The 27,963-nt window shown below is 46.2% G+C and overlaps 1 protein-coding gene and 1 long non-coding RNA gene across 2 annotated transcripts; both read right to left on the reverse strand.

Annotated features, from left to right (window-relative positions):
* Window positions 1-109: 109 nt before the first annotated feature.
* On the reverse strand, window positions 110-7,285 carry LOC309358028. The gene is made up of 3 exons (XR_014163285.1): window positions 5,762-7,285; window positions 4,452-4,670; window positions 110-676 (listed from the first exon to the last, which is right to left on the reverse strand). It is a non-coding gene; the product is annotated as an uncharacterized lncRNA (long non-coding RNA).
* Window positions 7,286-16,993: 9,708 nt separating this feature from the next.
* On the reverse strand, window positions 16,994-27,177 carry MRPS23 (mitochondrial ribosomal protein S23). Its single transcript, XM_081890736.1, has 5 exons — window positions 27,020-27,177; window positions 26,398-26,574; window positions 19,106-19,183; window positions 18,871-18,994; window positions 16,994-17,425 (listed from the first exon to the last, which is right to left on the reverse strand). Exons 1-5 carry the CDS (start codon window positions 27,061-27,063, stop codon window positions 17,276-17,278), a joined length of 573 nt encoding a protein of 190 aa, XP_081746862.1. The 5' UTR covers window positions 27,064-27,177; the 3' UTR covers window positions 16,994-17,275.
* Window positions 27,178-27,963: the final 786 nt, after the last annotated feature.

Raw genomic sequence — 27,963 nt, forward strand, 5'->3', positions numbered from 1 at the left:
CCCTCTCACTATATATAAGGGTCTGGTGACTTCTGTTTCAGTGTATCTGAAGAAGTGTGCATGCACACAAAAGCTCATACCAAGAACAAACTTAGTTGTTCTCTAAGGTGCTACTGAAAGGATTTTTTAAATAGCATTTTCCTAGTTAGGGCAGGATTCCCAAGGAGCTGACTCTTGAGAATAGCTGTGTTCTACACTTCATTTATTTATTTATTTGCCACGTTAAACAGAAGCCTAATCAGGGGGTCGGGGGGTGGGAATCACAACAGCAGCAAACGCGTCTCTCATAATCACATTTTTTCCCGCTCAGCAACAATAGAATTGACCTGTCAAGACAAATTACAGGAAATGGGAAAAGCTCTTCTCCATGATCAACCTGCCTGCCTGCCTCCCACTCCTGGATTTCACCCTCCACACCCTGTCTTATATTTGTGGCGGCTGCTATTGTTCAGTCTCCTTCCATCCAAAATGCTGATGGGGATGAATAACTATGTTAAAAATAGCAGAGCTGTTTCAAAGAGAAGACATTTCTTGCCAAGCAATAGAAACAGGAGGAAGCATATGTCCAAGAAAAGGGACCAACCTTTGCAAGCTCTGTGGGCCAGGTTTTGGGGGGGCTCAGAGTAGCTCTTTCAGTTTCTCATTTTTCCATTCTTGAATTCAGTTTGCTAAATTTCTGCATCAGTTTGCATTTAAAAGAAAAAGAAAGGAAAAAAGTCCTCATTAAATATTATCAGCATTTCTCCCAACAGACATTTTTTGCAAGCAATTCCCTCGATTTTTTTTTGTATGCTATTTTCTCTAATGTATACCTTTTTGCACACTTTCTCCTAATGTACACATTTTTTTTATGCAGCTGCAATAAAGTTTTGCTTAGTGAACTACATCACAAAATTCAGAAAACTTCGGATTTTGGTCCAGTAAGTGTGAATTAGGTAGGTTCACATTAAAATGTCAACACTTCCTCTTGCCCTGCTGCTTCCCTCCACGGAAAGCCCACTCTTTAGCACTCAATTGGAGCAAACAGCAATTCAGGGTTTCTCCAGATTTATGTTTGCTCCGATTTAGCACAAAAGAGCAGGATCTCCCTGGGGAAGGAGTGTGGCAAGGAGAAAATTGATAGGACCCATACCTAGAAAGTGTGGGTCAAGAGGGAAACCAATCAGACCCACGCATTCTAGGTCTGGCAGAAGTGTGGACAAGCCCTAAATTTCTCCTTCATTCCTACTCTTTACTCAGGTAAGTTTGCCACACCTTCCCTCTGTTATCCTAATCTTTAGCCCCCTCTACTGGTGGAAATGAGTGAGATGAGCTCCACAACCCCAGAGCCGTCTGCGACTGGACTTAATTGTCAGGGGTCCTTTTACCTTCACTGGTGGAAAATGATGCAAATAGCATCACCTTCCTACAAGGCAGATGTCAGCCTCCGACATCCTTAAATGGTAAAGGGACCCCTGACCATTAGGTCCAGTCGTGACCGACTCTGGGGTTGCGGTGCTCATCTCGCTTTATTGGCCGAGGGAGCTGGCATACACCTTCCGGGTCATGTGGCCAGCATGACTAAGCTGCTTCTGGCAAACCAGAGGAGCGCACGTAAACACCGTTGACCTTCCTGCCGGAGCGGTCCCTATTTATCTACTTGCACTTTGATGTGCTTTCGAACTGCTAAGTTGGCCGGAGCAGGGACCAAGCAACGGGAGCTCACCCCATCGCGGGGATTCGGACCGCCGACCTTCTGACCCATTCTGTGGGATGTCAGGGACCCACAGCACCACCCGCGTACCTGACATCCTTAGGCAGCTGTTAAGACCCTGGGGGCCCCTTTTATTTTTTCACTGCAGCCCAGTGCACTGAACAGCAGCCAGTAACTGGTTCTAGATGCCATTTTAATTTTCCCATAATGCCCCTAAGTAATATTACTCTGGGACATTGTAGAAAATTCAAACGCTGGACCTCTGTCACCCAATAGTTGCTGCTGTCCACTGCATTCACTGCCAGGTCAGCTCAGCAGGGTATCGGAGGAAACCCACCCCCTGGACCTGGTCCTGGTCCTGATTCCCCGCCAGGGATGCTGGGACATGTAGTCCCAGTGCACTCCTCAGCCAGAAATGACATTCTGGTTGCTTCTAGAAGACCCGTTTATGGAGTGTTCATCCTGATTTATTTGCAGAAAGTGTGTAGGGAGGTTAGATGACATCAGCTGTTTAATGAGCATTCACTGTGATTTGTTTACAAAGTGGTTACACATGGTTGCGTCAAACGATGTTTCCCCAATGTTACTGCATTATTGCCGGCTGGAAGGGCACTCGTGCGCTACAGCACAACAGCGTGAGACAAAAAAAATAACCTGGAACATTTGTGGCACGAAAAGTTACAGGGTTTCAGAAGGAAGCTACAGGACGTGCACTGACTGGAAACAAGTCTGTTGTGTCTGTATCAGAACTTTTGTTGGCGCAAACAACAAGCAGGGTCGCATATAACCACCCCGATACTATTGCAAGCACAGACCATCATCATCTGTGCAGCATAAGAATCGCATCCAGAGAGGGTGGTTTATCTGAATATTACTTGTGAGCTATTGACTAAGGCTAGCAGCAGCAAACTTCTTAACATTTTTAAGCTGCGATGCAAACCAGAGGAGAAGGTTTTGGGATAATAAACACATTCACAGGAGCAGATGCTCCTCTGAAAGTGAGCGCTCCTGCATAAAAAGGGACAGGAAAGCCACCGCCCCCCCTCAGGTGAAACAATTAAGCTTCTCTGCAGGGAGAGCGCTGTGCAGATTTTACAGCAGGAGGGCTGGTGTCTGAAAGAGAGGAATGAATTATACTGATCTGGTGCCCCTGCCTCGCTTGCAATTCAGAATTACATCACCCCAATGCGTGTCTGATGAATAAATCGTGGTCTTAGGCTATTTCCTTGGTTTAGAAAATAATCAAATCTGAAGTAATGAGAGAGAGAAAAAGAAGGCTAGGAAATTTTTACCCTCTTCCCCACCCCTCTTTCTGGCACAAATACATATAGCCAACCACTACTTATCAGAATTTATTTTTTAAGGGGAGGGAGGTTAGAACGGTGTGTTGTTCTGAACATCTTTGCACTGAATTTATTAGAATTCTTCGTAATGCAAAGAGGAGCTAGGATATTGAAAAGTTTAGGAACAAGAACACAAGCTGTAATCTAAATGGGAAGAGGAATATACAGGCAAGACCCACCCACCCGTGTGTACTGAAAATATCTCTACAATGTTAGCAAAAAGCAAAACAAAGCTAGTCAATGCAAAGAAACAATTTATTCATTTGTTCTAATCCCCTGGAATTCCCATCACATTTTGAAGCAACGTTAGCATTTCAGGAAGCTGAAGAAGCAAGCCCCTTGTTCAGCTATCAAAGCAGCTTACCTCTTTAGCTTTCAAAACAAAAATAATATAGAATTCCTGGCATTTCTTTTTATAGAACTCCAGGGGGACAGAGGGAGACATGAAGTGTCAATGAAACTGGCAGCTGATGCAAGATATCTCTCCTGCACCAAAAAAGGAGATGATGGTGTATTTTACAATGAAAAGTCATAGAGAAAACACATAGAAAAAAGGTTTTCTCCCTCTCTCTTAACACTAGAACTTGGAGCCATCCAATGAAACTGAATGCTGGAAGATTCAGGCCAAGCAAAAGAAAGTATTACTTTGCCTGTTGTTGTTGTTGTTTAGTCGTTTAGTCGTGTCCGACTCTTCGTGACCCCATGGACCAGAGCACGCCAGGCACTCCTGTCTTCCACTGCCTCCCACAGTTTGGTCAAACTCATGCTGGTAGCTTCAAGAACACTATCCAACCTTTTGTCCTATCTTGTCCTCTGTCGTCCCCTTCTCTTTGTGCCCTCCTTCTTTCCCAACATCAGGGTCTTTTCCAGGGAGTCTTCTCTTCTCATGATGTAGCCAAAGTATTGGAGCCTCAGCTTCACAATCTGTCCTTCCAGTGAGCACTCAGGGCTGATTTCCTTAAGAATGGATAGGTTTGATCTTCTTGCAGTCCATGGGACTCTCAAGAGTCTCCTCCAGCACCATCACTCAAAAGCATCAATTACTTTGCCTAGCACATTGCTAAACTTCTTGCTCCCACAAGAAGTAGTGATGGCCATCAACTTGGCTTAAAGAGAAGATCAGGCAAAATAAAGGAAAATAAAGCTAATGACGGGCTGGGCTAATCTTAATCCTACTTAGAGCAGCCCCACTGAAACGAATGTGCATGACTAACCAGTCTGCTCATTCCAATGGGTCTATGAATGTACCGGTAACATTCTTTGGAGGTCTTTAAGCAGAGGCTTGACAACCATATGTCAGGAGTGCTCTGATGGTGTTTCCTGCTTGGCAGGGGGTTGGACTCGATGGCCCTTGTGGTCTCTTCCAACTCTATGATTCTATGAACATGGCTGAATACAACCCAAAGGCTACTTACTAGTCATGGTGGCTATGCTCTACTGCAACTGTCGGAGGCAGAATGCTCAGAATTGCACATGAGAAGAGTGCTGTTGTGTTCATGTCCTGCTTTTAGGCTTCCCTTCGGCATCGTGCTGGTCACTGTGAGCATGCTGGACTAGATGAGCACTGGCCTGAAACAGCAGGCTCTTCTTATGTTCTTAAAACATAATCACCTCCTATCCGCATCATAATGAGACTACAGGTGGTGGGGAGAAAGGAATAATAATTATAAAATGGAATGCTATCCTGAAAGGCTTAGAGGACAAAGGAAGATAGACGAAAACTTAATTGACTCTCACAATAACAGGACACAGTGAACTCATGACTGCACCTAGATATAAATAAGTCCAGTGCCATCTGGACTTATTTATGTGCCTAAAACATATTTTATTTATGGGGAGGGGACCCCTAGGTGACCTGAAGATTATAACTAGTGGGGAGTGCCCAGGAATTTGTAAAAACCCAAAGAAATGTGATTTTTAAATGGATAGTATAATTTTTGAGTTTGGCGAAGTCAAGCCAAAGTCACATTTTGGTCCGCCATGTTGGTTCAAAATGGCAGCTAGCGTCCAAATGTCAATGACGACCCCTGCCCCCACCTCAGAAACCCTCATGGCAATGGTCTCTCAAGAGGGGGCCAAACATACAGAGAACAGATAGATGGATGGACAGATAGACAGACCAATCACTTTCCACAATATATAGTAGATAAATCCTTTAAAACCCCAATAAGAAGTAATAGCAGATGTCTTTACACTTTGAAATAGCTAAAAGAATACCACAAAAACTAAAACAACAGCCCACCACCTTCAACCACAAAGACAAAATAAATTAAATAGTTCAAAAGATCACCTACACTAGGGTTGCCATACATCTAAAATTTCCTGAACATAGCCAGCAATTGGCTGTTGCAAACAGTGTCTGGGCAGAAATTGCTTAAATGTCCAGTAAAATCCAGATGTATGGCAACCCATGTTGGCAGTGTTGTTTTTTGTGATTTCTCTTAAAAATAGCTGGAAAGCTTCAATTTTCTGAAAGATTGTCAAAAAAAATCTCAATGACTTTTCTGTCCAGATTTTCACTTTTTGAAATATGGTAACGCTAACCTACACATTCTTTAAAAGTTCCACGGATGGCAAAATAGATATTTAAGATTATGTTAAAAGACCTGGGAGAATAAAAGTCTTTGCCTGGCACAAAAAATACAGCAGCGTAAACACCAAGCAAACCCCTCCATGGACAGCAAAGCCTTCCTCCCATATGGCACCCTCCATATCTCAGGCTGACCTGATTCTTGGAGAAGGACCTCTGTTTATTATTTTAGGACAAGGGCCGGAAGTGGTCCGCCAGGTATCAAGGTCTCGATCTCTGCAGTTTATAGATCAAAACCAAGTCTTTGAATTGCACCTGGAAACAATCAGAAAGCCAGAAAGGACACATTAATGTGTTCATGATGCCTGTGGTCCCAGTTAAAATCATGGCAGCCATATTCTGCACCAGTTGAACTCTGGACTATCTTCAAAGGCAGCCCCAAGTGCAACACATTGCAGTAATCCAACTGGGAGGCTACCAGAGCACGGATTAACAAAACCTAGTAATGTGCCTCCAGACACAATGGCACAATCCACACCAACAATTTCAAGCTAAAAGTTGGAGCCACACAAACACAGGCTAATTTGCCCAAATTTGGAGGGGGGAGGACGCAATTAAGGCCTCAGTAATTTGCAATGTAGACTGGAAGGAAGCACCACCAAGCATTTATTTAACTATGCTAGGAGCAAAGTCCACAGAAAAAGCAGCCATTCTGGCTTCGGTGGAATTACTTCTCATTTGCACAGAATAATAATCAAGCCCTTTCAGTAATGCGGAATCAGAGCCCATCAGGAAGATGCGAGCTCTTCTGAAGAGCCAGGAGATCAGCTTTAATTTCCTACCAAGCCATTACAATCAGGGCTGAGATCCCCCTTTCTCTTCTCGCTCGCACGAAACATATTCTGCCGGCTCAATGCAACCATCTTTTTTTGCGCACGGAAAAAGGTTCAGGGTAAAAGGGAACTCTGTGTATGAGGTGACATCTTCCCCCCAACTGCAGCCACCAGTTCCTTCCCTCCCCAAAGCCTGTTAGGTTACTTTAATTTAAACATTCTACAAAAGCTGTTATATTTTCCTCAGACATTTTAATCTGAGCTTGACATGACGGTGGCAGCCATGTTTGTTTGTTCACTTGTCTACTCCATTCAAGTACTACTTCAGCAGTAATTTTAAACATTTGACTAAAGCCGTTAAATTTTCCTCAGACATTTTAATTTGAGCTTGACATGATGGCAGCAGCCATGTTTGTTTGTTCACTTGTCTTCTACCCCATTCAAATATAAAGCATGGAGTGAGGGCAGAGTACTCTGGTGTTTGTGGGGTTTTTTTCATCAAATGTCACACATGGTTGAAGGGATCTAAACCATTTCTCCATCTTATTTCTTCATACTCTGTGGATGCAGAAATTTTTCCCTCAAGAGTGGTTCACTTCTGAGAGAAAAATCTAAGGGCAAGGGAGGGTTCAACTTTCTTCATAAGTGTTAGCATCAAAAAGAGGCTTTCTGAAGGAGGCATTCCACATACAGGGCAGCGAGAAAGCCCTCTTTGTGTCATGAGTAATGCAACCAAGTGTGTTATGTTAAAAAAATGCCTAGATCAAATGTGGGGAACCTCCATGGCCCTTCAGATGTTTGCTGGACTACAATTCCCATCATGCATGACCACTCGCCATGTTGGCTGGGGCTGATGGGAGTTGGAGTCCAGCAATATCTAGATGAGCACAGGTTTCCTACCCATGGCCTTAGACGTTTAACAAATTTTGACTGTAATGAAACCTAAAAGCAGTCTACAAAAACCCCTTCAAATAAAAGACTGTTGAAAACATTCAAAGGATAATTGAAGTCAACAATAAGCTAAAAAGACGTCTGTTTTAATCTCAGTTTCTGCATGTCTAGATAGACTTTCCTACTGAAAAACCTTTTCAGTGGGTCCCAAAAAGTGTACAGTGAAGGCCTTACCTGCCTGATGTCAATAGGCAGTTCCAAAGAGTAGGTGCTGCCACAACAAAATAATGGTTTCTTATTACAAGCGTGGAATGAGTGTTATGCAGTACTTGTAACAGCACATATGGAGTAAGGCAAGCAAACCCTGCCCTATCAGTAAAGTGGTACCTTGGTTGTCAAACATCTCAGAAGTCAAATGTTTCAGTTTTCGAACACCAAAAACCCAGAAGTAAATGCTTCCATTTTCGAATGTGCCTCAGAAGTCAAACGGCTTCCACTGAGTTGTTTTCAAATTTCTCCATTAAATTTTCAGGCCGCCCTTTGCGCCTCAGTTTTCAAACATTTTGGAACTTGAACGGTCTTCCAGAACGGATTATTTTCGAAAACTGAGGTACCACTGTATTTCTGCTTCCATCTTTTCTTTTTTTTAAGTATCAATTTATTTAACAAAATTTATATACCGCTTAAAACCTTTAAGCCATTTACAAGATCTGGCACCCTATTGCAAAGCCAATTGCAGATCACAATGTATTCGTGAAAGAACAAATTTAAAACTATTAGTTTTCCTAGGGTTTTGCTGTTTTTTTGATAGATTGGTGTTACCACTGGGTGGGATCCAAACGAAAAGCACTTCCATAGATCTTGCCTGACCCACTCTGCACTGCACTGATCCCTGGGAAAAGCTCTGGCTGATAGGAAGACAAAGTCCAGGCACACAGAGAATGTTGTGACCGCTGCATTTTTAGAGCTCTTATTTACACCGGCAGTTTAAATTGGTGTCACTTGCAGTATTATTTGTGGTCTTCCATGGGCACCAAGTAGAACAGCAAAATATATTCACTTATTCACTGTCAATAAATAAAATAGTAAAGTGAATAGCAAGAGCTGGTTGCGGAGCTGGTTGGTTAATCCAAATGCTGTTCAGGCTGATTCTCACACCCGGCTGCCCCACAGTTGGGCCATTCCCCTATTTCCTATTTTCCCTCGGCGCCATGCACTTTTTAGGCAAAAGGATATCACATCTTCTAGACCAGGACACAAATTTTTAAATGCCAAACCGAAAAGGAACAAAGGAAAGGCCTCTCGCGCTGGGGAAAGTGGAAGGAATCCAGGACTGGGGGGAACTTAGGGGATCCTTTCCCGCCCGACCGCCCCACATCACAGACAGCAGGTGCTCTCCAAGATGTGGTTATGGCAACAAAATAAATGACGGATAATTGCTTTTGTGACAACTTGCCAATTAAATTAGACTCAGCAGAATAACATAATGACAATTTGTTATGCTCTGGTGGGCACTAACATACCAATCATAATTAAATGCTATGACTGAAATAGAAGGTAGCTTCTACCCAGGAATATATAACCCCAATTCCCACCCTGTGAAACATTATAGGTTTGGGCCTGATATTTAATTTCGGGAGGATAATAGCATTAGCGCACAGCAGAATGAGCTTGCAGTATGCTCAGCGGCGGAGGCACACGGGGGGGGGGGGGGAGGACAAGGCAAGCTGAGAAGCTCCTGTGGATTGCCTCCCAAATGATCGACACATGCTTGTTCCAGCACAGTGTGGGTGCAAAGCAGGGAGGAGGAGTATGCACAAGGGGGTGCACTCCTTGTTTGCTCTCCTGTCCCTCCCATCCTGACTGAGGAAGTTTTACCAAAAGGGACTGGTTTTCAAGAAACTATCTCAGTGTTTAACATACAGCTCAGCATGCACTGATGCAGAGGCCTGCCATAATCAAGCCCTGGGTTAAATATTCTCAAGGCACCAAACTCCATCAGGGAAGCAATGTTTGTTAATCAATCAATCAATCAATCAATCAATCAATCTCACTCAATGTTCCACACTTCTATTGCCTTGGTTTTAATGAGCTACCATTCAACTCAGAGTAATGTTGCCTACAAGGGTGGCGCTGTGGGTTAAACCACAGAGCCTAGGACTTGCCGCTCGGGTGGGAAGGTGAACGGCATTTCAGTGCACTGCTCTGGTTTGCCAGAAGCAGCTTAGTCATGCTGGCCACATGACCCAGAAGCTGTACGCCGGCTTCCTCGGCCAATAAAGCAAGATGAGCGCTGCAACCCCAGAGTCGGCCATGACTGGACCTAATGGTCAGGGGTCCCTTTACCTTTTAATGTTGCTTACAACCCACACATTTAAAGCACATTCCTTCCCTCCCACCCACAATAATCATGGGAACTGTAGCTTACCCCTCACAGAGCTACAGCTTCCAGCACACTTAACAAACTACAGTTCCCAAGATTATTGAGGGGGGTTGCTTGAAATGTGTGGTGTGTATGACGGAGAGAGAACATCCCTCTGTTTTTAAGATGATGGACGCAAGTGCCATAGCAGAAACAGTCGCAGGAGAGGTATTCCCTCCTGTGTGAGAGAAGCAGGAATGCTCCTTCGTGTCTGCCACCTATGGATTTATAGATGCTTACAAAAGCAACTATTCGAAACAGAACAAAACACTGGTACTTGGTTAGTCGGAGGAAGCTTTTTTAAGTGAGCAAGATATTTAATTGACTAAACGTTGCAGTTCTAATACATATTATAAGTGTGTGCATGCATGCACACACAGAGATACACTTGTATTACTAAATGCCCTGGTCTCCTAGAAGAGGAAAGTGTAAATTATTCCAATTAATGTCTGTATCCCCTAATGACCTATTAGATATCTTACCTAAGACAAATATCTGGCGGCACTTAAAGCTGTTGAGGAACACAGCCAGAAATCTTTTCGCAATAAAACAGAAGCTGCCAGAACATATTCCCCTCTGTTAGCCTCAAATTCCTTCTCACATCAAATCTTTTCAACAGCAATCCTATTCCTAACAACAAATGGTAAGCCCTATGTTTCAATGCACAGAGGATGTTTGCCAGGGCATCTCTGTATGATTAACTGCTCTTCCCTTGGTTTCTTCCAATCAGCCTCTTCCAGGGTAGGATTAGTTCTGTATCAGGTATGACAACCTACAACATAATGTTGCAGTGCTGACTGTTCCATTCCTTTCTCCTCTCCCTTGCCGCCAGTCAGCAGTCTGTGGCTAGTGAGCATGCTCAGTTGTAACTGAAATGTTTTCCAGGTTCCTCACTCCCTTGGGAGACCCCCACCCCAATAAAGGTTTTCTGTTTTTTTTAATTGCTTTCTGGTCATTGACCGTATTAAAGATATTTGATATGATTTGATTTGTTTTTTAAAATATTTCCATAAAATTGCGAGTTCTCCCAAGCCTGCTGATACTTTTCCTCCTGTATGTGGATGGTACTGTTTAGGATTAAATGACCCATTTGTTCGCAAGCAAAGTCAACACAGAATCACTCGCCCTCAGAAGGCTGCCTGTTGCATCTCTGTACGATATACTGCTCTGGCCTTGGCTCCTTCCAGTGAGATTGACAGCTGATTTTAGAATGTTTTTAGAATAGACGTTCTTTTGTTGTAGATGCATTCACCATGGGATGCAATTTAATTCTGCTTCGTCCTAGCACTAGATGCAATTTAATAACTACTGTCCCTCCTATAGAGACACTGGCTTCTGGTTAGGAGGCATAACCAGATCAGTGACGGGGCTATAAAGCACTATTGGAACGTGGGTGAACCTCGTGTGCTTCCAAAGGACATCTTTTCAGCGGAGCAAAGGGTGCCTCAGCTATCAGAAATTTGGGAAACCTTTGAGAAGCACAGGTCCATCTGAATGCCATTTGGGGAGGAGGCAGAAGGGGGTGACAGAGTTCATTCCTGCTCTGAAGCGTTTAAATGAGAGGATGTTATTTTAAAGCTCCATTGTGCCTCGAGGCATATGGTGGAAGCGAGAAGCTGACCTCTTGCCACTGACTGTTAACTGGCTGGCTCACAATGTGTTCTGATGAAGCTTGCCAGAAGCTTCGTGTGGGGCTCGTGATCCATATCCCTTTTGGTTAGCTTCCAGGAAGGAGGTCACCAGCAATTTAGCCCACAAAGGTCAACTAGGTGCTCTCTTAATGGGGTATAGGATTCTAGAGACAGATAAAGCCCAGCTCTGCTCATTAGCTATAGAGCCGCAGTCTTGGATGGAAAGCTTCCTTTATGCCCCCCAAAAAGACAGACATTTTGCCCGCCTCCACATCGTCATGGGTCTCAATTTTAAGTGAATTGAGACACACACACACAGAGAGAGATCTCAGCTCCTTGTTTCGTGCAAGATTAAGACAGGCCCTCTTATTACATACTATATTAAGCTCCCTTCCCATTACATATCCCAGGGGAGGGCCTGTTGTTTTTATTTAAATGGTTTCCCGATGAAGGATCTCATTATCCAATGTAGTGGCAGGCTAGAACTGACAATGCAAAGCATCATGAAAGCTGATTCTCACACTGCCATCTCAGCACATGGGAGCTTCAACTTCCATCAACAACAGAGAACACGACTAATGGTCAGGGATGAGGAGAACAGAGAGTCCAGCGATATCAGGAGGGCTATGGATGTTACCCATGCCTGATCTAGACCAACAAGCCTTAGCAAAGCAGGTGCATTTCAGAGGTTTTGCACTATAACTCCCATCAGCTCATTCTCTGCCATGCTCAGTATTCAGCTTGAAAAAGGATGGTTCCAGTGACTTCCACAAAACTGGGTCTTGAATGAGGTGACATATGCGCGTGACTGGCATGACAGGGCTGGGACCTAAATAATGAATTACTATATTCTCAGAAATTACCCCAACACCAAACCATGTGTGCTTAAACGGAAGTGGGAAAACTCAGGTCCCAAATGCAGCCCTCCAAGACTCCCAACCTGACCCTTGGGGCTCCGGGACCCTCCCCTTTCCAAGCCCCGCCTTCTACTGCAGGGGTAGGCAACCTAAGGCCTGGGGGCCGGATGTGGCCCAATCACCTTCTAAATCTGGCCCGTGGACGGTCCAGGAATCAGCGTGTTTTTACATGAGTAGAATGTGTGCTTTTATTTAAAATGCATCTCTGGGTTATTTGTGGGGCATAGGAATTCATTCATTTTCCCCCCAAATATGGTCCAGCCCACCACATGGTCTGAGGGACGGTGGACCAGCCCATGGCTGAAAAAGGTTGCTGACCCCTCTTCTGCTGGCTCTCTTTGCAACTTCCTTGGATTGTTTTTGTCGGCTGAAATGTGTCTTTGAACTGTGACGATGCCTCTTGCTTGTCTAGATGGAAGACAGAGAAAGGTGTGTAGAAAACAGGCCAATGGGACAAAGGCAAAAACTATACGCCACCCACTTGCTGTCTCTGGCACCACCCACCACTAGACTATGACCCCCTTTGAAAAGTTGCCCAGAAGGGAATACAGCTGCCTTATACAGAGGCAGACCACTGTTGCATGTGGCAGACATTTTCAACACTGACTGGCAGCAGCTGTCTGGGATGTCAGACAGGACACCTTTCCCAGCCCCACTTAAAGGTGCTGGGGAATAAACCTTGGACCTTCTACTTGCAAAGAAGACACTCTTAACACTCAGCTATAGGCCTTGCATTCCAAGTCTTAAAGTCATGAATAGATTTTCCAAGTTGTTATGATTTAATACATGCATATCTTACCTCTCCTCCAAGGAGCACAAGGCAGAGTACATGGTTCTCCCCTCCCTCCCTCCCTCCATTAACTGGCCCAAGGTCACCCAAGGTCCCTAAGTGGGGGTTTTGAACCTTGACCTCCCAGGTTCTAATACAACACTCTAACTGCACTGGCTCTCCCTTTGCTCTTGCCCCTGCGACCTTCAGTTCAGGGCAAAATTATACAAGGCAGCATGGGTTCTGTGTGTGCATTTAAACATGGAAGCACCCCAATAATGTAGATAGTTTGTTGGGATGTGTATCAAATTTTAATTCACAAAACAGGGACTCTGTGCAGCCAAAGCAAGAGAACTTGGTGCGGACCTCAACTAGCAGATTCCTTCCAATGGTGTCTGCGCATAAAGAACTATGTGCAAATTGTGCGCTCCTGTTAATTGCCAGAAGGGTTAGAATTCACATTTTCACCTCTGGCTATAATGTTTTAAAATTAGATAAATATTGGAAATGTTTTATGCACATACACGTACACACTGTACTTATACAGCCGCCTATCTAGTATTTTGATTGTATATAAGCCACCTCAAATACATTCATTAAAAAGGCAGAATATAAACAAACAATAAAACAGATGTGCTTCATGGTATTTAAAAACTGTTAACTGAACAATTTAAATAAATCTAATATAGACCTGTGGATTTATTGGGGAGGGGAGACACTGCTCCTTGAAAACATGGTACTGTATATAAAAACAGAAATTAACAGACTGTCATGGCAAACCCTACAGTGCCACCAAGTGGATTGAAGCATAACCGGCAATGTTGCTTGCCAGCACGGCTGCCCTTCCAGCAGTGACATTTGCAAAACAATCAATATCTCATTATTGGCCATAATCACTAGCCGGTTGTTTGGTTTTTGCGGAAACAAACACCAATGAGAAACACACTCTTTTTTTGTCCCTGTATGTTAGGCAGGCACAGCATCCTAAAAGTCAACATCATTATTGGCAAGGAATGTTGCATGCATTCAAAAAGAGAAAGAAAAAAACCCCACCCCAAGGTTAGTGGAGTGACTGATCGAGCATCTTTCTCATCTAAGCTAAAGAAAAAGAAAAAAGGGGGGAATGAATTTTAAAAAGCACACACACTCATAACTCCTAAAGCATCAGCTGAAGCTAGTGACCTTTTGCTAACAGCTGGAAGGTAAATGCTTGATAAATAAGTAAATAGGTCACCCTTGGGGGTTTTGCTTACAACCTTTTAATTAAAAAATACTCCAGCTTCTGTAAGGTCACTAAGGACGACAGAGCCCAGAGTACAAAGGACTCACCCAACAGAAAGGGAGGATTAGACACATGGTTTCCTTCTGAGCTGTTTCCTTCTTAATGCGAAAGATACTTGCAAATCACATTGTGTATTCAAAAGGTGAACCCCCAAAGATTGCCCCCCTTCCCAGCCAGCTGGAGGAAATGAGAGACTTGAGCTGGCCTGGCAGCCACTACCCCAACTGATCTGTTCTTTGGGATTGAGGTCAGCCAACAAGCAACTTAGATTCCAAAAAGCTATTTCCAATTCTGGAAGCTGCCTTTAAAATTAAAGAGCGGCTGGGGGCGGGGGAGAGAAACAAGCAACTCTTTCCCCATCTCTGTTGCCACAGAAGAGCCAACAAACCGCCCTCATCAGCAGCAAGTCCTGACCCCTGCCAGCTCATTTAGCTTGGCTGTTCACTTAGGCATTTCAAATCTTTCCAGTTAATTGGACCACATTACTAGCTACACGGAACACCATCATGCCTCTCTCCCCTCCGGCGGCAGGCCCAATGGCTGCGGCTTCTCTCGAGAGGTGGCAACGTGTCAAGCCAAGCCATGATCATAAAACCAGCAGCCAAGACGACAGCTCCAGCCTTGGACGAGTCAAATTCCTTGGGACTTCTTCTCCAAGTCAATTTTAATTTTAGAACAAGTGTTTAGTTAGCAGCATTCCCAGTAGCCCAAACACTGAAGAAAGAGATGAGGGCAGGGAACATTCCCTAAATTCAACCATCTGGGTACACTGTGCAAACCGAGATGGGGCTCCATGGGGCTCCTTTGCACCAGAGGTTTGCTGGAGCCAACATGTTCCCCAGAGATACGGCAAGCGTTTTCCATTTAGTGATCAGGTTTAAGAAGACAGCTGCAATTTGGTTGGCAATTTGGCCAGTTAGGTAAAATCCCTGCCTCCTTGCAAAATACAAAGCCAAGCAATACCATTTATTAGAACCAACTGAAGAGCTAAAAGAAGTGGAAAACACTTTATGGGTTTCACAAAACTCTTCTTCAGTCAGGATGAACAGAAACACAAAAGCAGGGAGTGGAGGCAAAGGGAGAAAAAAGATGGTGCTGGATTGAATAACATAGGAGTCCAGTTTTAAAATTAACAGAACTGAAAGCACAATCCTCGGTGCTGAGATGTTCCAATGTGTACAAACAGGACTGACCCCAGGTAAGCATGCAAAGCATTACAGCCTTAATTTGCTTAGGTGTGCTTGGTGTATAACGATCTCTGTTTAAGCTGACTATTGTATTTTAATATTCTGTTGAAAGCTGCCCAGAGTGGCTGGGGAAACCCAGCCAGATGGGCAGGGTATAAATAATAAATTATTATTATTCTATTTTTATTATAAGCTGCAGGCTGTGGCAATAGAGAAGCAGGACTGGCCTCCCTTGAAAAATTCCAGCCTTTATTTGACACTGAGGACAAATTCATGGAGAAAGCTCTCAGTAGCTACTAACGCTCACAATGACCATGTCCTACCCCAACTGTGGAAATTTTAGGGAGTGCGCCATAACTAAAAGGGGAGGTCCATGACTCAGTGGCAGAGTCGCTGGGTGGCTTGCAGAAGATCCCAGATTAAATCCCAGGTGTCTCTGGAAAGACTTCACTGAATCCATGCAAAGAATGCTGAGCTAGATGGACCAGGGGTCTGGCTTGGTGTAAGGCAGCTTCCCCTGTTTACATGTCTCCACAGATATTTTATTGTGAGGACTGGAATCTTACTTTATCTTTATGGGGAAGGACCAAAGCACAGTGGCAGTGCACCTACTTTGCCTGCAAAAGGTTCCAAGTTTAATCTCCAGGTAGCGCTGGGAAAGACTCTAATGCCAGTCAGTGAAGACAAGACGGAGCTAAATGGACCCAGGGTCGGACTCCATATGAGTCCTGTTCCTGTGCTTCTGTACTATCAGAGGCAGTATGTCAGTAGCTGGAAATTGTAGTTGGGAGAGTGCTGTCACGCCCATGTCCTCCTTATGTGTTTCCCTTGGGTACCTGGTAGGTCACTGGAAGAACAGAGTGATAGATTCCATGGACCTTTAGCCTGATCCAGCAGGGCTCTCCTTATGTTCCCAATTCCCTCCCACCTCCAGTATGCTTTAAACCATGTTGCTTACACAAAGATTTCAGGATACAAGCTGCAAAACAAAACATACTGACCTGTGGTGAAGAAGAACAGAAGGGCAGGATGAACTAAAGTTATTATTGTTATTATTATTGCTGTGTTCTGGCAATTCATCTGCAATTACAAGTTATTATAAGAGGCTTGCTGTACTTCATCCCCAAGAGACTGCAACTGTCTGAAGGTCACCTACTCAGTCGAGATTTGGACAGGGGAGGGAGAGGTCTCCATGGTATCACTCTGCCCATCTAGAACTATCAGTTTTGTCCATATTATATGCCATAATTACATTCTGCAAGGGAGAAAGAACCCCCCCACACACACACAAAAGGATGCAAACAAAACTTCAGTTTGTCCTTTCTTGCTATAATCCATCACACAGTGCAATCCTATCCACTAAGGAGTCAGTCCTACTGAGTTCAATAGGACTTCCTGCCTAGTGAGTGTAAAGGATAGCAGCCTAGTGACCAGACGACTCCACAAGCCCTTCACCCACCGCATAAGTGAAAGCTCAAACATCCAAGGCAAGACACACCTCTGAAGGAAGTTTTAATAATCAAATCCATCATATCAGGCACATGAGTGTGCAGGACTGGCCCCTCCTGTGCCATAGCAAGTCACAATGAGACAAAGTCCTCGTTATCCATTTGCTGCAAGTCAATGTGTGTAACAACATGAAATAGTGAGATGGATGGAAAAAGGCCAACCGCTTGTTTGTAAGTGTCTCTAAGTCCAGCCAGTCATATGCCCACAGAGAAGACATTCAGTGGCATCTAACCCTTCTTTTACAAGGCAATTGAAAAATGTGGAGCCCTTAGGATGGGGCAGGACCTTTCTCTGGTGCATCTGTGGTTTCAAGCTCCTGCTCCTGCTTGCCGTCCTGCATCTCCTGCAGCATGCTCTGGAGTCGCATCTCTAACATCGGGTCCCTGGTTCTGGCTTCTGGAGAAGCCTGCTGGGCTACCTGGATGTTACAAGCAGATGAACAAGACAGAGGCAAGAATGAAACAGAGTCAGCAGCTCAAGTCTAGCCCCTTACAGGGTTGCTGTAGCATCCTTGTGGGTGGGAACTTTCAGCCCTCCAGATGTTACTGTAACTATAACTCCTCTGATCCCTAGCCACTGGCCATGCTTGCCAGGGCTGATGCAACCTGTAGATCAGCAATATATGGAGGGCTGAAGACCTCCCACCCCTGCTGTAGCATCAGGAAATTAAAGCACATGATGCTTCCTTACACAAAGTCAGGCCATTAATCCATGCAGCTCAATACTGTTTACACCGACTGGCTCAACTTTCCAGAATTTCAGACAAGGAATCTTACACAACCCAACCTGGAAAAGCTGGCAATTGGACCTGGGACTTCCTGCATGCAAAGCAGTTGCTCCACTACTAACCTCAGCTATGGGCAGCGATATTAGGGCCAAACTAGATGAGATGCTATTCACAGAGTTATCCACTGAAATAATAGTTTTTGGAAGTAAGTGGGTGAGGACTCTGGGACAGGGTTTTTGTTTCAAACCCTTTGTCCGCCACTGTGGTCTTGATCTAACTTGAGGCATCCACACCTACTATTTTGCTTTATAAAGGGGGGGGGGGTTCCATTAATGCCAATGGAAGATCTTAACCAAGAACACAGCATAGGAACATAGGAAGCTGCCTTATAGAGAGCTGGAGCCATACGTCTATCTGGCTGAATTTTGTCTGCAATGAGTGACAGCAGCTTTCCAGGGTTTCAGGCAGGGAAACTCTCACAGCCCCATGTGGAGATGCCAAGTATTGACCCTGGGACCTTCTTCATGCAAAGCGGATGCTCTATCACTGAGTGATGGCCCTTCCTCAGGGAGCAAAGGCTTAACCAATCCCCACCAGCATTCTGATCCAGATCATCTCACACACCCACACTTTCCATTTATTTTTTTAAAGGCACCCACACAATTTATCTGTGTGTATTGGGTCTTGTCTAGTTTGGCTCTACATTTATAGGCCAAAGTCAAGCAAAACATTGGAACACCAGTCCCTACTCTACCCCAAAGGGTCTCTTCTATTTGACAGTGCCCCCTGGATAACCAATGTGCTACAAGGACCACCACTGTAACCTTAAAACTGCCTGTGTTATATCAGGACTTATTCGTGAAAGTAAATGTGTATCAATAGTGGACAGAAATAAAACACGATTACCCTCTGAGTAGTAAACTGCTTTTTAAATTTATCTTGTATGAGTTTGCACGCAATGGTTACTTAGTTGTCATGTTAGCTCTGGAGAATCGCCAACTAAGGCCATTTCCAAAGCTAAACTCTAAGCACCAGTCTTCAAGTCCATGGCCCTCATACACTGAGGCCCCAAAGACCATTCAAAAACTTAATTCAGCCCCTGCCTCTCCTTTAGAGCAACTCTTTGGAATACTTACATTCTCTATCACTTTTCTGCGTAAAAGAAGTCCCTCGGCCAAGAGTGCTTTCCCTGTTTCTTCAAACAGTTTGTCGTCATCGATTTCTCCCTGTTTCTGCAGTTCAATGTATTTCTCAACAAACCTGAAATTCAAGGCACCCATCACCAGTCAAACAGCAACAAGCAGGGGAAATGAATCCCTATTCCTCCATCATTTCAGGGGCAAATCTTCATGTCAGAGTTTGTTCACTTACCTTTGGCAGGTGGATTTGAAGTTTAATCTGGACAGTTCAAAGGCTCTTGGACCATTTCCATAAGCTTTATAAAATTTCCTAATAAATAAGACAAGAAGTTTCGGTTTGGGACTGATCTATATAAAGACAGTAATGTCAATAAATATGTAGATCCAGTAGTGATAAAGCAAATGTAATTTCTAGAGGGTCCCCCCCCTTCATGATCTGAGCTAGATTCCTACACCCTTCAAGACTAAGTCAGGTCACATTCTGTTGGGGACTATATACAAGCAGTGAGTAGTGGGTGCAAATGGTGGGTACAGCCAGAAGCAAAAAGGTTGCAAGTAAACTAATCCATAATAAAGATAGCCCCCCTCCCCATGCCTACCTCAGATTAGAATTTCCAATCCTCTATAGGGTCATAAGCATCAACTTATGAAACTGCCTTCCCTGCTGACCAACCAATGCCAAAGTTGATTATTGATTTAGCCAACATAGGACAGCCTTATGGCTGGCTGCCTTCTGGCAACACAGATTTAGATAAAGCATGCAGGTGTCTATACAAACATTTTGCACAAGACTATTGCTGGTTACTCCAAGCACTTGGGATGGAGTTCTAAACAAATCTTTTATTTCCTGGATGTAGGTTCAGGCATGGGTGATGAACAGTCAGATAACATATTTACATTCCAAGGAATACTTGAAATTCCAGTGGACATTTCTGGTTACATCCACTAAAGACTTCAAACTTATTCACAGGAGACTGAGAGTGGCAAACATTTTTGAGATGTGTGCCCTACTAGAAGTTCTGCTCAGGCAAGAATTTCCTCATATAACCAGGCAGCCAAGCGACCAGTAATTTCCTTGGAATTAAAAGACAGGGGAATAATTAACAGAAGAGCCATCTAATCTTCCATTTTCCTTTTCACAGTAGTAAATCAGATGTGTCAATGAAGCTCAAAGTAGAACCTAAAGGCAACAGCCCCCCCAAAAAACCCCAACTGATATTCAGCATTTGGGGGAAGAGCTAAAACTCAGTGGTAGACCCTGAGCTTTGCATGCAGAAGGCCCCAGGTTCAGTCTCCAGGTAGAGATGGGTATTTTCCTTGTTTGAAATCGTGTAGAGACACCTGCTAGTCAGTGCAGACAGAGCTGAATGTACTAAGCATATGACTCTGCATAAGGCAGCTTCCTATGTCCCTAGAAGCATACTACCTCTGAATGTGAACATAGCATTTGCCCTTCATGGTTAACAGTCACTGTCAGGGAACTGCCATCTAAAGCGCCGGGGGCGCAAAGGCTCACTGAGGTTGAGAGAGGAGTAGCAGCGGAAGAGGGAACCAGTAGAGGGCGAGCAAGAACTCCAAGGGAAAGTGAGTCGGAGGGATGGCTCAGAGACGCTTCCAGCGAAAACAGTGGGGAGGTCTCAGGACCTCCTATAGGGACACCCACACCTCGCCGGAAACTGTCACGCCGAGAGGCCAGGCGACGTGTTTCCGTTAAAGAGCTTTTATGTTGGAAACGATTCCGAAAGCAGCCACTTTCGGATTCTACTAGTGATTGACGCAGCCATGCTGGAGGGGCTCCGTCACAGGCAGAGGTTTGAAAACCTGATCAAACTCTGAGGGACTTGCATTTTACGCACAAGCAGCTCATCGTCCCATCACAGCAATCCGAAAGTCACCGAAAGCCAGCTTGTGCAGGGAGAAGCATCATGAGCAACCCAGCCGGAACCGGAGGAGCAGGAGCAGCTGGAGGGGGTCCAAGCCTGGAAGAAAGGTACAGGGCGTTGGAGATCCAGTTGGCGCTGCAAACGGCGAGGCTTGAGGAGAGGAGGGCTCAGGATGCAGAAAAGGGAAAGGAGAAAACCACCCCGCTCGCCAGAAAGGTGCCAGGATTGGTGCAGAAATTCGGGGGGGATCCCAGGAACTATCATGCCTTTAGAACAGAGATGCAATACGCTCTAAACTTGCAGTTTGATGACTTCCCCGACGAGGAATCGCGAGTGGCTTTTGTGATTGGCCATCTCGAATCCGGGGCGAAGGATTGGGTTAGACCCCTGATGGCAGCGAATAATGAGATCCTAAAGGACACGAGGAAGTTTTTTCGTGCCATGGACCTGATGTTTTCCAGCGATATTGAGCAGGGGGTGGTGCGAAGGCAGTTAATGGCTTGCCAGCAAGGAAGCAGATCTGTCCGTGAGTACTGGACTGAGTTTACTATGCTGATTCATAAATTGGGGTGGGACCTATCGGCGGAGCCCATCCAAATGCTTTTCGAAGAGGGGCTTTCTTCAACCGTCAAAGATGAGCTTTCCCGGGGGCCCAGGGCGGAGTCTATGGATCAGTTAACCAAATCTGCGCTGTGCATAGGAGCGCGCCAGGAGGCGAGGGCTTTGGAAAAGCGGGAAGGGAAAGGAGACCGTTGGAGGGAGTTCCGCATTCCAGACATTCCAGAGCCACCTTTCCCGCCGGCAGAGCCGATGGAAGTTGGAACAGCGCGGGCGCGCGCAGTTTCAAATCCCAGTGAAGGGCGGAAGAAGGAGGGAAGGAGCGCCAAGAGATGTTATCTCTGCCAACAGCCAGGGCACTTTGCCAGAGTCTGCCCACAAAGAAAGGAATGGCAAGGGATGGCAGGAGCTGTTGGGGGAAAGGAAGAGGAAGGCAAGGAGCAAGTAAAAGCCAACGCCTGGCTGCCACCGTCGGGGCACAGCAGCCAGGCCAAAGAGCAGTGAAAGTGCCCATGCCGGAACCTCCCAGACCCGCTTTAGTGATAGAGGTGTTACTAGAACTGCCAAACGGACACCCACTAAAGATCAAGGCGCTTTTGGATTCAGGCAGCTCCTGTAATTTCATGAGTAAGGAGTTTGCAGCTGAGCACCAGATACAGACCATCCCTTTAAGTAACCCCTTGCAGGTGACTACGATTGACGGCAGAGAGCTGTTGGGGGGAGAAGTTAGCCAACAGACTGTCCCGATGATAATGAGGGTGGCAAGGCACACCGAACAGATAGCGTTTAATGTGGCCATCCTGGGAGGAGCGCCCATCATTTTGGGGATGAGCTGGCTGGCGCTACACGATCCGCTAGTGGGCTGGCATCAGAGGGTGGTCTCCTTTGGGTCAGCGCATTGCCTAGAACACTGCAAGGAGGGGAAGGTTTCGGGAGGAGACAGAGTCACCCTAGCCGGGATGGAAGTAATGGACAAAGGGAAGGTGCCCCCGCAATACGCAGATCTGAGCAACGTATTCAGCGAAAGGGAAGCAGACAAACTGCCACCGCATAGACCCTTTGACTGTCAAATCAACCTACTCCCAGGGGCCCAACTCCCAGTAGGCAAGCTGTACGCCATGTCAGACAGGGAGATGCAGGAGCTGAGGGAGTTCATTGACAAAAACCTGATGCGAGGTTTCATCAGAGAGTCCCGAGCGGTGGGGGGCAGCCCAGTGTTTTTTGTGGACAAAAAGAACACAGACAAACCGAGACTGGTGTGTGACTTTAGGGCCCTCAATGCAGTGTCGGAGCCCCTGGCTTTCCCTATGCCCCGAATTGATGACATTTTGACCAGAGTAAGGAAGGGAAAGATTTTTACAAAGCTGGACCTGCGGGGGGCGTACAATCTGATACGCATAAGGAAGGGAGATGAATGGAAGACCACCATGTTTACCCCTTTGGGAGCCTTTGAATACCTCGTTATGCCCTTCGGTCTACAAGGGGGCTCCGCGTGTTTTCAAGCTTTTATAAACCACGTTCTGGGACCTTTGCTCTACAAGAATTGTGTGGCCTTTTTAGACGACGTGTTGGTGTATTCGGAAGATGAGGAACAGCATGTGAGGGACGTTCGAGAAGTGTTGGGCAGGCTGCAAGCCAACCAGCTGTGGGTGAAACTGGAGAAGTGCCAGTTTCATACCAAGGAGGTGGAATTCCTGGGGTACCGCTTGTCAGACAAGGGATTGGCCATGGATCCAGGCAAGGTCCAAGCGGTACTGGAATGGAAGACACTGAAGACCAAGAAGGACGTGCAAAGATTCTTGGGGTTTGGGAACTTTTATCGGAAGTTCATCAAGAACTTTGCCCACTTGACGGCGCCCATCACCGACTGCCTCAGCAGCAAGAAGAAATTTGTTTGGACGGTAGAGGCGGATCGAGCCTTTGAAGAACTGAAAAGGGCTTTCGCCTCGGAAGAACAACTTCTGCATGTGGATTTACGAAAACCCATGAGAGTGGAAACCGATGCATCCGACCGGGCGGTAGGGGCGGTCCTTCTTCAACCGGGGAGGAGTGCGTCGGAGTGGAGACCGTGTGCCTTCTTCTCGCGGAAGCTGAATAAATCCGAGAGGAATTACACGGTGTATGACAGGGAACTACTTGCCATTCACGAAGCATTCCGGAGGTGGAGACATTTATTAATTGGGGCACAACACAAGGTGCAAGTGTGCACCGACCACAAGAATTTAGAGTATTGGAGAACAGCTCGAGTGCTCAACCAACGACAAGTGAGATGGGCACAGGAATTCTCCAAATTCAACTTTGAAATTTGTTATGTGCCAGGCCCAGAAAACGTCAGGGCGGACGCGCTCTCACGCAAACCAGAGTATTGGGAAGGGGAGGGGGTGATCGAAGAGAGACATGTCATCCCTGAGGACCGCTGGGTGTGTGGGGCGGCGCTGGTGGGGCAACGAGAACTGGTAGAGGAAACGGAAAATGATGAATATGCCCAGGATAAGCTCAGAGGTCTCAGGGGGGAGGGCGAGAGCCCCGGAGGTTTTGAGGAAAGAAATGGGGCATTGTATTACAAAGGGGCACTGTATATACCCGAAGGTGAATTGAGGGGGAGAGTACTCAAGCAGTTGCATGATAGCCCCACGGCGGGACATTTTGGACAACACAAGACCATGTGGTTGGTTACCAGGGAATTTTGGTGGCCTAAGGTGAGGGAAGATGTAAGGGAGTATGTAAGAGGGTGTGACCAATGTCAGCGAGCCAAAGGGGAAAGAAGGGCGCCGGCAGGGTTATTAGAACCATTACCCACACCAGAACAGCCTTGGGAAGCGATATCAATAGATTTTATGACGGATCTGCCAAAGTCCAAGGGGAAAACAGCCATCATGGTAGTAGTAGACCTGTTAACTAAGATGTGCCACTTTGTAGCATGCTCACATGCAGTCACAGCGGAAGAAACAGCGAAGTTGTTTGTAGAACACATCTTTAGGTTGCACGGGGCTCCCTTGAGGGTGATCTCAGATCGCGGCAAACAATTTACTTCCAGGTTCTGGAGGAAGCTCATGAGCTTGCTGCACGTGGAAGTCAATTTTTCAACTGCCCGGCACCCTGAAACCAACGGGCAGGCGGAAAGAGCAAATGGCATTCTTCAACAATATCTGAGGTGTTATGTCAATGACAGAGAGAACGATTGGGTCGAAAAGTTGGCGTTGGCAGAATTTGCCTACAATAATGCGGAGAATGTGTCCACAGGGATGAGTCCCTTTTTGGCTCATTACGGGTGTCACCCCAGGGCATTTCCAGGGGAAGGAGGGGAGAGATGGAGCGTCCCAGCGGCTGAACATTTTGTAGAAGAGATGGAAGCGATCCATCATCAGCTCCAGCTCAACTTAGAAAGGGCTAAGGCACAATATAAGAAGCAGGCAGACAAGAACAGAAGGGAAGGTGAAACCATAAGGGTGGGGGATCAAGTGTGGTTGTCAACCCAAGGGTTGCCGTTCAAAGGGGGTTGTAAGAAATTGAGGCCCAGAAGATTGGGACCCTTTGAGGTCATTCAGCAGGTTAACCCGGTAGCTTTCAAACTCCGATTACCCAACCACATGAAATTGCACCCAGTGTTCCACAGGTCGTTACTGTCACCATACAGGGGGGGACGTGAAGGGGAGTACGTCAGGGGACCAGCCTTGGAAGAGAGGGAACGCCGCAACCATGTAGCGGAAATCCTCGATTCCAGGTGGAAGGGAAATCAGGTGGAGTATTTGGTGGCGTGGGAAGGGGAACCGGAGTCAGAAAACACCTGGGTGATTGCAGAGGAAGTCAATGACGAGGTTTTAACAGAAACGTTCCACCAAAGGTTCCCGAGGAAACCTCAGCCGATAGCAAGGTTTAGGAGGGAGTATTTCGGCACCACCGATGAGGAAGAGGAAATGGAAGGGTTCGCGGAGTCGGAGTTGGAAGAGGGAGTGGACTCCGATGACGAAGATTACCGAGAGAGTAGGAACAGCAACAAGTGGAGGGAAGTGTTCGCGACGTCGGAAGACGAAGGAGGTTCTTTCAGGGGTTTTACCTCCTCACCGCCAGTAGGGGAGGAGACGGGAGGGGGTGAAGGGGGCCCTGGAGGGGAGGTGGATGTCAGGGAACTGCCATCTAAAGCGCCGGGGGCGCAAAGGCTCACTGAGGTTGAGAGAGGAGTAGCAGCGGAAGAGGGAACCAGTAGAGGGCGAGCAAGAACTCCAAGGGAAAGTGAGTCGGAGGGATGGCTCAGAGACGCTTCCAGCGAAAACAGTGGGGAGGTCTCAGGACCTCCTATAGGGACACCCACACCTCGCCGGAAACTGTCACGCCGAGAGGCCAGGCGACGTGTTTCCGTTAAAGAGCTTTTATGTTGGAAACGATTCCGAAAGCAGCCACTTTCGGATTCTACTAGTGATTGACGCAGCCATGCTGGAGGGGCTCCGTCACAGGCAGAGGTTTGAAAACCTGATCAAACTCTGAGGGACTTGCATTTTACGCACAAGCAGCTCATCGTCCCATCACAGTCACCAATAGGCCTTACCTCTTCCAAAAATTTGTCCAGCTCTGCTGGAAACGTTTTTATGCTACCAACCTTACACAGGCAATTAACAACAACAGCAACTCCAGTCATGGTTAGCTGATCTCCATTTTAAACCATTTTTACATGGTTTTTATTGCATATATGTTTGGTTGCACTTTAAAACACAAGTAGTTTTCAAAATAAATAAACGCTTCCCATGGTGAAGCCCTCTTCAGTTAGTTGCCATCACCACATCTTGTATCAGGAAGAAGGGCGCCCTTTTCTTCATGTTGAATCTACTGTCCGTCAATTTCACCGCTAGACCACCCCGAGGTTCAAATCCTCACTTGGCCACAAAGCTCTCACTGGGTGACCTTGGACCAGCCACACTCCCACTCAGCCTAACCTACCTCACAGGGTTGTTGTGAGGATTATATGGGGGCATACACCACTTTGAGCTCCTTGGAGAGAGAAAAAATGTGGGATATAATGATGCAATCAGCAAATGAATGAACGAGAGCAGAAATGTGTGTAGCAGAGGTGAGGGCGTGAACTTACGCTCTAATCTCGTCCTCCTTGTACAGGATGGGGGGGACCACATCTTGGATCTTGCCATATTGCGGACGAAGTTCCCGATAGAGAGGTTCCCTCAGCGGAGGAAAAGCAACATAAACATCGAACCAGATGGGTTTCTTGGCTTCAGGAATGACCCCTGAACGTAGCAGGTCCCGTGTGCTGCAGTATTTTTAAAAGGGAATATACAGAGGAAGAGAGAGAGAAAGAATGAAAGAAAGAAAGCGTATGACATCAACAAAAAAAACAAGGTTAGGGTGTCCTCAGTCTAAGATAGGGCAAGGAAGAAATGGGGGGGGGTGAATCTGTAGCACTCCAGATTTCTATTTGACTCCAACTCCCATCAGCCCCAGCTAGGATGACCATGGTGAGGGATGATGGGAGCTGCAGTCCAGCAACATCTGAAGGGCGCGCAGGTCCCCCCACACACACACACACCTGAGCTACAAGAACATTTGTTTCCAACCAAAAGGGCCCTTCTTGCGTTCTCTTATGACACCTCGCTTCGAGCCCGCTACACCAGCCGCCCCGAGTCTCCTCGACAGTCCCTCCTCACCATCCCATACCCCCGAATTGCTAAATGGAGGACCCGCAAAGCTTGCCTCACCGGCTGAAGACGCTGCCCAGCTTCTCCAACCTACTCCCCGCCATAACGCCTTCGGGCCTTCGCTAGGCCTCTCTTAGCAACCCGGAGCAGGCCCTAGCAACCCGCAGCACCCGGAACCGGAAACGCAAAGCCTCGCGAGACGCCTGCCGGACGCGAGCGCCTCACAGCCTTGTGATGAACAGTTGCAAACAGAAGCAGGAGAAGTATGGATGAGCGAAGGCAGGCAGAAACAATCGATGGAAGAGCTGGGCTGACTGAAGAGGGCGCTGCCTGCCTTCTGTATGATAGAGGAGGGGGAAACTGTTTTCCTTTGATCTCTGCCCTAGAACCCATTTGCAATATTATGGCTCAGCCATAGAATATGCAACTGGTAATGCAGTGACTATCATTAATAATAATTCCATGCATGTTTCCTGGGATGTTGGCTTACTCTCATGTTACTGTTTGTAGGCTTGCTTCCTTAATAGTAAAGGAGCGTGAGCGTGAAATTGCTTTCCCCCTTCGGAGTAGAATTCAGTTCGACCTAAGAAACTTCAAATGTGCTGTAAAAGGCACTCCCCAAACACACCATTTCTCCAAATGGAATCGGAGACAGGACAATCATATATCAAAGAACATTGTATTTTTAATATTTTGTTGGAAGCCGCTCAGAGTGGTTGAGGAAACCCAGCCAGATGGGCGGGGTGTATAAATAATAAATTATTGTTACAAATTATTATTATTATTATATATAAAAGAACCAAAGTGAATTCACGTCAAAACCCATATGGTATACCTATCAACATTCAAAGTGCATCAAAGAGCAGCTCAATAGCTAGATGACCCTTGTGGTCCCTTCCAATTCTACCATCCACCTGAACCACTGTGCCAGACAGCCTGGCTTTGGGGTGTATGCAGGGGACGGGGGTCCTGGTTATCTTCTCTTTGAAGTGGAAGTGAAGGAA

This window comes from Podarcis melisellensis (genome assembly GCF_964234715.1).
Source record: "Podarcis melisellensis genome assembly, chromosome: 15".
Classification (NCBI taxonomy): Eukaryota; Metazoa; Chordata; class Lepidosauria; order Squamata; family Lacertidae; genus Podarcis; species Podarcis melisellensis.